This window comes from Lonchura striata, chromosome 22 (genome assembly GCF_050655825.1).
Source record: "Lonchura striata isolate lonStrDom1 chromosome 22, ASM5065582v1, whole genome shotgun sequence".
NCBI lineage: Eukaryota > Metazoa > Chordata > Aves > Passeriformes > Estrildidae > Lonchura > Lonchura striata.
This window is the reverse complement of record NC_140724.1, coordinates 1,677,655-1,689,081: the sequence shown is the minus strand read 5'-3', so window position 1 is coordinate 1,689,081 and position 11,427 is coordinate 1,677,655. Positions and strand designations below refer to the sequence as shown.

The following is an 11,427-nucleotide window of genomic DNA, read 5'->3' as shown; positions in this document are numbered from 1 at the left end:
TCCAGACCTGGTAAACAAGGACAAACACAGATACCGGTGTCCAGGAGGCACGGTGAACCCGTGAGGCAATCACTACCTGGCATCCTAGGAGCTCTAGTCAACCCCATTTCTTAGAAAAGAGAAAAACAAGGAAAAGACACAAGGCACTGCTATTATTGCAGCAAGAGGCTGTGTCATGCTGGGCTCTGCAGCTAAATATATTCGGTGTTTACTGTAAGCAAGGACAGTGGGAAGCCTTCCGAAACGGCACGGGGGCTGCTCCCATTTTTTCAGCTATCAATCACGCACGGCTTGAGCCATTTTTATCCTGACACAAATGGAAAATATTTTCCTGGTTTAATTTCTACTGATCAAAGATACTTCCTCAACAGAGAGGAGCCCCACAGCCCTGGGAGTAGCGGGGGAAGGAGTCCCCGAGGAAACTATTTGCCTGAGGGGACGTGGGACACAGCTCATGAGCAGATGGGGCACATCAGGACACCATCCCTGAGAGGTAGGCTACCATCCCACAGGTCAGGACACCATCCCACCAGCCCAGGGGCACTTGGCCAGGCTATTATTCATTCCTTTTCCCAATTAATTTGCCAAACACAGTGCCGGGACCACCTTGGCATTGCCCCTGGGGGGTGCAGGTCCCCTTTGCTGCCCCAGCACCTTCTTCCCCAGCTGCTGCCGTGGTCAGAGAGACCTGCAGAGGGGCAGGGTTTGGGGTCAGATATCTGTTTACTTTCTCCGTAAGATTTCCCTAAACAGCATTGGAAAATGCTCCTTCCACAAAGCTCATCACGGCCGGAACTGACTCAGCTTTCTGCACAGAGGGTCCTGGACATGAGCTCACTGGCCTCAGTGACCTGACGTCACACTCAGCACTGTTTGCTGACAGACCACATATTTTATTTTATTTTATTTTATTTTAGCCCATCAGAGTGGTGAGAGCAGGGCTCCCCATGTGTCCCCTGACACTGCAACCCCCTGGCTCCCTCAGTCTCACACAGACCCTTGCGATGGGCAGATTCTCTCCACAAGGCAGACACAAAGTCAAATCAGATTTACTTCTCCCAGGCAGATGCCAACAACTCCAAAGCACAAACTGCTGTCTGGGCTTCTGGTTTGACCCTGAACCACTGAGGACTCAGAGCCACAGTCGGAGCTGTCAGAGCCCAGGCTCACCATCAGCACTTTTCTGCTCAGCCAGACCCTGCCAGAGGGACTGCACTGCTTGCTATATGCACAGCATCACCCCTCTCCTCTTCCCTCCTCTCCCTCACAGAACTAAAATCTACTGGCAGCTCTGAACTGGTTCTTTTTTGTCTGAACTGCTGCATAAATAACCCAACAGACAGCCTGAAGCCCCTGCACACTGACACCTGAGAGCGAGTCAAGGGCAGATCTCAAGAACAGAGAGAAGGCTCCCATGTAAACAAGGCATCAGTCACTGGGACTGTAACTGGTGGTGGGGAAACATCTCGAAGGCATTGCAGGGGCTGTCAGCAGGCTGCTGCTCAGTGCCGAGTGGCAGCACTGGGGCTGCTGGCTCTGCCTGGGGCCAGCACACCAGGGGAAGCACTCTGAGCTGTACGGAGCAGGTCTGTGCCCCACAGATGATTCAGGGCTCCTGGGAGCCTCCTGCTCCAGTTCTGCCCAGCTCAGACCTGTGGCACGCAGCATTGCTCTGGTGCCTGGAGCTGCCAGCCTTGCCTGTCCCAGGGATAGGCTTTACAGCCCTGCTGCTGCTCTTTGAGCAGGGCTGACGTGTGCAGCTGAGGGCAGCTTTCTGGGGAAAACAACCACTGGCAAGCGTTCAGTTACCTGCCCTAACAGCTGCAGTGGCCCTGGGGGCAGCCAGAGCCCAGGCACAAACCTGTATGACACCCGTGGAGCAGCTCCCATCCTCCTCCCCAGCTGAACCTGGGGAGGATCTGCAGCAGGGCCTCAGCAGCCAAAAAATGCCCCCAAACACCCCACTAGAACCAGAAGCTCCTGTGGCTCAAGCATGGCCACAAGGATGGGAAGGGGATTGCAGAAATTGCTTTTCGAGCAGCTACAAAGCAAATTTGCTGGGCCACCAGAGATGGTGGTAGGAGCCAAACACCATCTGCTCTCTCCCAGAAACTCTTCTGTTAGTGGAGAAATGAGCTATAAGGCTGATAACTCCGCAGTGCCAAGCTCATCTCCCAGACGATCAACATGGCGCTGACTCCCTGATAAATCTTCACAGACGCAGCTCTGCTGTTTCCCTCCTTCTCTTCCCTTCCCGGTTTTCTTCTCCCAGTGTTACTCAGCCACACATACCCAAACCTCAGCTATTCCTTTCCAAAACACAGCCAGGTCAGGAGCTCCCTCTGCCACATCCCACTTTGCTTTGACACAGAATTAAAGAACTGAAAACTAAATTCTGCTCAAGAAGCCCGTCCCTCTGACCTTGGACCTGGCTTCGCTCTTTCGACATGAAGCCGGTGTTTCCCAGCCTGGACCACATGCACAGAGGTCACCCAGGCTTTCCCTTGTGCCCGGCCCCAGACAGAGCGATGAGCCTGAGCCTTGGGGCGGCCTGCCTAGCCCGTGTCTCCTGGGCACAGGCACGGCGCTCCCGGGAGCCCGGTCACCCTCCGCAGCCCGGCCGTGTCTCCTGGGCACAGGTCACCCTCCGCAGCCCCGGCCGTGTCTCCTGGGCACAGGCACGGCGCTCCCGGAGCCCCGGTCACCCTCCGCAGCCCCGGCCGTGTCTCCTGGGCACAGGCACGGCGCTCCCGGAGCCCCGGTCACCCTCCGCAGCCCGGCCGTGTCTCCTGGGCACAGGCACGGCGCTCCCGGAGCCCCGGTCACCCTCCGCAGCCCCGGGGCCGCATCGCCGCCGTCCCTCGCGGCCGCTCCGGCCCCGCCGGGCCGGCTCCGAGCCGGCTCGGAGCTTTGGGGCCGGGGGCACCGCAGAGCCCCAGGGCGGAGCGGCACAAAGGCACGAAGGCACATCCTGCCTGCCACCTCTCCTGCAGCAGAGGAAGCGGCTCGGGGAGATTAGAGCCCGAGGAGGGGGCACCGCGGCGCCGCGCGGGTGCTGGGGCAGCGACAATGCCCCGGGGCAGCCCTCGGCCCGCCCACGGCAGGATTTCCCGTGAGCCCGTCCCCTCGGCAGCAGACAATGAGCTGTCTGACAGCTGGAGACGGCTCTGCCTTCGCCCCTCTCCAGCGGCGGCTCCTCGGGACCTTCAGGAAGATCAAACAGGAAATTGGGCAGAGAAAGAAAAGGTTGTTCGTGCTCCAAAGTCCAAACTTTCATTCCTGACTTGGGAGGAAGATGCTGAAGTCAGGATATTCAAATACTTACCCTGGCTCCCAGGGGAGTAGCGGGACATGGTGAGCGTGGCTGCAGGAGTGACGGGCCGGTGCCATCCCAGGGTGCCAGTGACATCCCAAGGTGCCGATGCCATCCCAGAGTGCCAGTACCATCCCAGGGTGTCAGTGCCATCCTAAGGTGCCGATGCTATCCCAGGGTGCCGGTGACATCCCAGGGTGCCAGTGCCATCCCAGGGTGCCGGTGCCATCCCAGGGTGCCAGTGCCATCCCAAGGTGCCGATGCCATCACAGGGTGCCAGTACCATCCCAGGGTGTCAGTGCCATCCTAAGGTGCCGATGCTATCCCAGGGTGCCGGTGACATCCCAGGGTGCCAGTGCCATCCCAGGGTGCCGGTGCCATCCCAGGGTGCCAGTGCCATCTGAAGGTGCTGGTGCCATCCCAGGGTGCCGGTGCCATCCCAGGGTGTCAGTGCCATCCCAAGGTGCCAGTGCCATCCCAGGGTGCCAGTGCCATCCCAAGGTGCCAGTGCCATCCCAGGGGGCTGGTCCTGCTGGCATGTAATCACACCTGATTGAGTTTTCCCACTTAAATTCCTACCCTGTCCCTCACCCCGGGTGTTTTTCACCTGCATCCCCACAGACAGATTTTGTGACGATGCTCTGGCTGGCAACCCACTACTATATTTCAGGCCACTGTATTTCACAGTCAGAGTTTCTCTTTGCAAGATGGATTTTGGAAGTCTGAAGCACCAAGAGAATCACCTGTGGCTTCCTTCCACAGCAAGCCCTTGCCTCCCCAGACCCAGCAAGCATCCACACCAGATGTATCCTCAGCTCTGCTTTGCTGCGTGCAGGGCTTCTTCCAAGGGGTCCTGCCTGGTAGAAATGCCAGAAGTTTCTGTTTCTCTTCTGTTTCTTACCAGACATGATTTACTTACTGTAACTGGCTATCCGTTATGCCCTGCACTGCATTATTAACTTGGTGATCGTACATTTAGCAGAGAATTTATGAGAAATGAGGAGACATTTATTATCAGTAACACCACAGACTTTACTCTTATATGGTCTCCCTGCAGGGAACGATGCTTGGCTCAGCCAGTGCCCACCCAGCTCCAGCCATTCCCTGGGCCAGAGCAGGACAGGGCTGCTCTGCACACTTCTGGGGCTGCATTTCCCTCACTTAGTCTAGTCCTTATTTTTTCTCCTATTAAAATATTTTCTGATGGAATTTAACTGGTTTAATTGTGCCATCATGCCTTCTGTTGTCTGTTTTTCCTGTTTTCAGGCAGGGAGCTGGGTGAAGATTGTCTGAGACACATCTGTGCTTCCCAGCAACTGAACTGCAACAGAAGTGCCCTTAAAATACCCTCCTTATCCTGCACCTCTGACCTGGGGACAAATATCCCCTCCTTCCTGTACCTCTGAACTGGGGACAAGTGCCTGCCCTGTTCCATATCTCTGAAATAGGGACCACAGGAGGAGTCACAAGGAACATAATTGGCCAAGTCAAGCTCTTGGAGTTTCTGTGAGCAAAGGGTGCAGTGTCCTGCCGTGAGATTTGGACAAGGGTTCCCAGATGTTCTATTAAAGAAACAACAACCACAGAAAAACCCAAGCAACAGCCAAACAAACAGAAATCTCAGGTGGAGTCCCAGAGGCACACAAGTCCCAGTGAAGAGAGGCTCTAGGCAGGTTGGAGCCAGGGCAGGCACTACCATTCGCACGACCTGGATGTCTGACAACCTCCCAGGAATTCGGATTCCAAGAGCAACACAATGAACCAGTTCCTCCTTGACCTTAGAGCCATGCCACAGCTGTCTGCAGAGCACTCCATCTCAGAAACCTTTCCATCTCGGAAGCCTTTCCCAGCAGACAGTGGCATTTCTGGCTCCTGAGAAGGACTGGGGTTCCCCAGCTGCAGGCTGGTGGCAGCTGTGAAGGCTGTGAGGAGCCAGAGCTCCAGACCATGTCAGCCAGGGAAAGGATAGGAAGAACAGAGATGGCTGGATGTTCCTGGACATTTCCCATTCTTAGGTTTTCAGTGAATGGCCTGAACACAAAGCAAATATCTACCTATATCTATATCATCTATATCTATGCCATCTATATCTATCTGTTATACCTCGCAGGTATCACAGGAGATTCTGAGTCTCAGCTTCTGAATGCCCTGTGCCTGGCTGGGAAGGTCTGGGCAGCACGGATGCTCTGTGGGGGCTGCTGCATCCTCTGATCCCAAATGGGTGCTACAGACCGTGCAGGCTTTGGCAGCAGCCAGTGGAGGGAAAGCTATGCAAAACATGCCCCAGGGAACTGCCAGGCATCCCGGATTACCTTCTTTGGAGTGGTTTTGGAGGTTACATGAAGGCAAAGCCAGTTCTCTGCAAGTTTGTGGCGCAGGCACTGGCTGCCCCAGCTGCCCCACACCCAGGGCAGCCCCAGCCTGCCTCCAGCTCCTGCCCTGAGGCTGCCAGCTCCCTGGCCAGTCCGGAGGCTTTCCTGGCAGCAGAACCCCTCGCACCCCTCGTCCGTCACACCAGGAGAAGCAGAACACAATTAGAGATGTGGCTGTGCCTCTCTGCAGACGGTGGGGATGGGAATTAATCCTCCCATTAACGGGTGAAATGGAGCGTTTGCATCTCACAAAGCAATTACACAATAATAGCAGGAGAACGACGATAGAAATCACATCTTCTCTGAAGTTGCTCTCCAATCCAACACATGAATAATTCCTCCCAGGCATTACTGGGAAAGCAGTATTAAAACACCCATATAAACAAAAATTACTGGAAAAAAACAGACGAGGCATACTTCAACGCTCTGTCAGAGCCAAGCACAACTAAATTTATACAAAGTGGGCAGAGAAGCTTGAAGGGGCAAAGACATTTGTTACTGCTCTGTGCGAGATGAGCTCACAAGGAACGCGTGCTTGATCTTGGCAGCTTTCTGATGTCTTACTCCTAAAGCATCAGCTTTAGTCTCGGTTTCCATGGCAGATACTTTTCTAAGCTTGTATCTTCCACAGATATAGCTAATTTATGCTGTCAGCCACATCTCTGCAAATACCTGCAGAGTGATTCCATGTGCAGTGGGAGCAGTGACAACAAGGCACACGTGAACCTGCCTCAGCTCTTGTTTTTGACCAGGGGGCAAAAAAGGGTTTGTTTTCTTCAGCCCACAAGATCTTGGCTGATCTTCTGGCACTGAATTTTGCCCCAAGTACCCTGACACTGTTATCTGTCCTGTGAAGCAAAGCACTTTCAGCAGTTCATCCAGGCACGTGTTTTTGGCACATTTACCCCCCAGTCCTCCGGCTGCTCTGAGCAGGAAGGGTTGGGCAGCACATGTGGCCCTGCTTCCTTCTGCTCCCCCACCACATTTCATGTTAGCAGAGTCTTTAAACCATGAGATCTTTCCCAGGCAGAGATCCAGCCACACCAAAACTGTTCTATTTTCAGGGTGGATTTATCAGCCCTGCAAATGTTGAACAAGCAGCTGACGAATTGGTCTCACCAATTTGGCAAGACCATGGCAAGGTGAGAGGCTGCACGTCTGGCTGGTGGAAGAAGAATCCCAGGGATTTGCAAAGCTGTTGTTTATACACTGAAGCACGGAACATCCAGCACATACAAAAGAAACTGTGGAAAACTTGTAAAAAGTAACTCACACAATGACAAAACCACAGGAAGCGATGGCACGTGCAGAGGGAGCTCATGCCAGAGCAAAGTCCTGGCAGCAGCAGGGAAACCCATGTCCTGGCAGGATATGGGAACTGCAGGGTTCAGGGCTGTTTCAGGATGTGCCCGGCAGCACCAACAGGTGAGTCCCAAGTCCCAGGCAGGAAAGTGGCCAAACACTGAAATGACACCACTCCCTCTCCTAAGGATAGAAGCCTGGCAAGTCCTGGCCAGCTGGAAGTTGATCTGAGCCCGGATGCAGCCAGGCTTGCCAGTTACTTTGAGTCCCAGGCAGCCACCTGCCCTGCTCACACTTCACCTGGTGACCAACAACTCACAGGTAATCCCCTTCTCCATTCGGAGCCAGTACAAACACCTACACAGGGGCTTCAGGTGTGTTCACCTCTCCACTGCTCCTGCTGACTGCTAGAGAGGCGTGTATGGAATAAAAAGCATCTGGGTGATGTTTGCTTGGATCTGTTCTTCAGTGTGGTCATAGATAATTTCCACAGCTCTCTGGTAAGTGAGGGAAGCCCCTGGTCTGAGTGGGATGGGGACAGAGGCTGTTCCTCGAGCCTTTCAGCAAGGATGAGTAACAGGGCCAGCAACGACAGTAAACAAGCTTCTAGTTTTCCAAACAGAGCCTCTGCAGCATCCGGCTGCTTTAAAACATTAACCAAAATGCACTTAATCTTTGGCTCCTGGCCTTAGGTGACTTCTGAACCCACAGCTATTCTGGGCCAGATTTGACTGTGCTCAGTACAATCCAGGTGTCTCAGGCCTGGATCAGGCCTGTGGACCCTAACCCTGTGCACAATGCACCTCGAGTGAGAAGGGACACAAAGGGTCATCAAGTCCAGCTCCCTGCTCCTCACAGGAGCCAAAACTAACCCACATGACTAAGAGGGAGTCCTCTCAGCCCAAGGACTTGTCATTGACCAAAGGTGGCATGGAGAGCACAGATTCTTGTGGAGCAGAGGTGAGTTTTATTTCCAGCACTAATGAGCATGAAATTTAAGCAAAAGGACACTGGGGGCAGGAGCAGGACAGCAATCTGAGTTTTCTCGCTCCTCCTGAGACCACTGCCACGTGCAGCTGGGCAGCTGAGGGTGTAACACCCAGGGAAGTCACCTCAGAGGATGTTATGGATCGCCTGCCTTTGGGACAGCACTTGCCAGTTAGAAGCTACAGCTCTGTGTGCACTGAAGATGAGCTGCATCTGCTGGGAGCAGCAGAAAGGAACCCATGCCCAGACAGGAGCAGGTTGGCAGTGGAGATAGTTTTCTTGGCTGTTTGCACAGGCTCCAGCCTCTTGCTAGCATTGCAACAGTTCTCACCTGGAGTTTTACCTGTTTATGATAATTGTGCACATGTTTATGACATTGTGCACACAGGGCTTTTCACACGCAGCAAGGGCAGGAGTGGAGTTTGGGCTGTGCTGGCTCGGTCCCACAGTGATGGCTGAAGCCTGTTCTGTGGCGGGTCAAAAACCCCAACATTTCCGTCGCAGAAGCAGAGAGGACTTTTCATCCGCACGACAGGAAAGTTGGCAACTTAAATGTTAAACTTGCCTGTGATTGTTGGGTGTTGACATCATCGTGATCTCACCGCTGTAACCGGAGCCCTCCAGCTTTTCCTCCAGCCTGCCTTTAAATACCGGCCCTGGAGCCAGCACAGCACGCGTTCCTCCACTGGAGCCCGGGCCAGAGCCGGCAGAGCCCACGTCGATGAAAGCAAAGCCAAGCTCCAGCGCTCCAGCCATGTCCACGTCGCTGCGAGTGAGCCCCTCGGTGCACGGCTACCGCTTCGACACGGCCCTGCGCAAGAAAGCCGCGGCCAACATCTTCGAAAGCATCAACGAGGCATCCCTGCAGAAACTCTTCAAAAACTCCGGGGACAAGAAGGCGGAGGAGAGAGCCAAGATAATCCTCGCCACCGACCAGGACATGGAGGAAAAAACGAGAGCACTAATGGCACTAAAGCAGAGGAGAAAAGACAAACTGCTGCAGTTCCTGACATTTCGGAAATACTCAATTAAAGTTCACTGAACTGGCGGAGGCAGAGGAAACGGAGAACATTTTGTGACGGGACTGTTTGAGACCTCCTGCCACACTCGGCATGCTCCGCTGCCCCGTGGGCCTGGGGACCTGACAGTCCACGCACCACGCGAGCCGCGAGCGGCGGCGGCAGCAGCGGTGCCCAGGGCAGGACCGGTGCCCGGAGCAGCAGCGGTGCCCAGGGCAGGACCGGTGCCCGGGCACAGCACTGTGCACAGCGGCAGCAGCGGTGCCCAGGGCAGGACCGGTGCCCGGAGCAGCAGCGGTGCCCAGGGCAGGACCGGTGCCCGGGCACAGCGCTGTGCACAGCGGCAGCAGCGGTGCCCAGGGCAGGACCGGTGCCCGGGCACAGCACTGTGCACAGCAGCAGCCTGGTGGCCAGAGGCTCGCAGGGAGCGAGCAGCTCCCAGCTGGAGGCGGACGAGCTCCTCCGGGCAGCCGAGCAGGGGCAAAGCCACACACCCGGCTGTGACTCGGGACCTCCTGATGGACTTGGTGCTCAGAGACTTGCGCCGGGTGCTTTGCCTCTCCAGCCTCGTTGCCCTAAAGCTTGAGGCCGTGCAGAGCCCCGGTGCCTGGCGGGGGGCTCTGGAGGCCGGTCGGCTGCTGGCCACGGTCCCTTTGCATCGGTTAAATGCACCCAAATGCAGCGTGCGGTGCAGTAAGTTCAGCCGTCCGGGAACGCATTTGCAGCAGAGACACTGCACAACTGTGCCTTTCCTTCCCAAGCTGTGTGTGCAGGAAAAGTCGTTTGCACTGAAGCAATAATAATGACAGATTTCCCTGAATTTACTGTGAAGTTCCCTAATATTATGGTCACTTACCACTAACACTAAAATTCTAAATATAATATCTGCAGTTCTTTTCTGTGTAGGTTACAGTCACTATTAGATGAGTACTTACTTCATGGCAATATTTTATGACAATGTTATTATTATATCGGCTATAATTTATTGCATACAGTGATGTGAAAACTAATAAATTATGAAGGAAATATAAATTATCTTGTCTGAAATTCTCAGTTCTCCTGGAGTGGTGGGGTTAGACTTTTTTTGTCATTTAACAGAGACCGGGTTTAGGAGCAGACTACCTGCACCTCTCCTTCACTCCACAGATATGGCTTGGGCAGCCCATCCCCAGGATGTGGAGCAGCCCCCGGCTCCCCCACGGCCCCACCATCCTACCTGGCAGCATCAGGCTGCCCCACAGTTCCTGTGGCAACCATGTCATCCCCAGAAAGGCCTTGCCAAATTTATTGCTAGTCAACTCTAATGTCAGTTTCCCCTCTGTAATAAAGCAGAATAACATCTGCATTGAGGAAAGCAAGGTGTAGAAAATGATGGTTCAGGACCAGGCTGGGCAGCATGGCTCGCCAGCCTTTGACATTTCTGCAGAGCAGAGAAGGAACCTGGGCTTGGCTCCTCACCACCCAGAGAAACAGCAGTAAGTTAGGGAGCCTCGGCAGCAGAACTGGACTGTTTTTCTGCAAGTTGTGCTGTACTATCATGATAAATGATGCTGAAAGTACTTAAAAATAGCAAAGACTGGTTATTTATAAGTCTGTCCTCTAATAACCTGATGGTTTAGATAAAAACATTCCCATGACTCTGCTTAGAGCAACAAAGATACAGCAGCTTGGAAGAGTGATAGCCCAACTACATTTTTTTTTTTTTTTTTTTTGCCTACAGTAAGAACTCCAAATTGCCCATAAGTCAGGGAGACTGGAAATAATCTTTTAAGTCCCCTAATAGAATGGGCAATTATAATTATTTATAACTGGAGCGGGATACACGGTGATTTCCCCTCCCAGGGAGACCAGAGAGTAAACTGTTTTGTGATGAACCTGTTTGAAAGAGCTTCCAAAGGCTTTTCAGAACTGTCCTTGCTCAGAAAAATCTGTCTGAGAGCAGGTTTGCTGCAGAGGAGTTGCCAGTTTTCCAGCATTCAACCAGAGTGGTGTCCCACACTGGCTGCAGCTGCTGCACCCATTGGTGACACATCCCCACAAACCATCCACAGTGACAAAACCTGCCTCAAATGGGCTGTTCCCAAAAAAAGGCCAAACAGGGCCTCTCAGTGCTTGCCCACAGCTCAGCCCAGCTCCACCCAGCCACTCTGGGCCCTGGGGATGCCACAGCTCTCCCCACTCTGCTGGGTGCTCCCGCCAGAGCAGCATCTTGTGACAAACCTCATAACAGAAGCCAGCAGGGTAAGGAGCCCCCAAGCCCACCTGCCTCAGGGCCGTGTTACCTGCCAGGACCCAACCAGCCCACTGCTAAGGATGCTCTGAGAACACCCTGCAGGGACCAGATCAGTTCTTCACCGTCCTGTTGTTCCCTGGCCCTGCTGCTGGAGCTTTGCTCCCTGCTCCCCTGGACCATGGAGATGTCCACAATGCACCC

The 11,427-nt window shown here is 54.1% G+C and overlaps 1 protein-coding gene across 1 annotated transcript; it reads left to right on the top strand.

Moving 5' to 3' along the window:
* Positions 1–8,613: 8,613 nt before the first annotated feature.
* TCIM (transcriptional and immune response regulator) lies at positions 8,614–10,025 on the top strand. The gene has a single exon (XM_021535862.4). It carries the CDS (start codon positions 8,696–8,698, stop codon positions 9,014–9,016), a length of 321 nt encoding a protein of 106 aa, XP_021391537.1. The 5' UTR covers positions 8,614–8,695; the 3' UTR covers positions 9,017–10,025.
* The last annotated feature ends 1,402 nt before the right edge of the window (positions 10,026–11,427 follow it).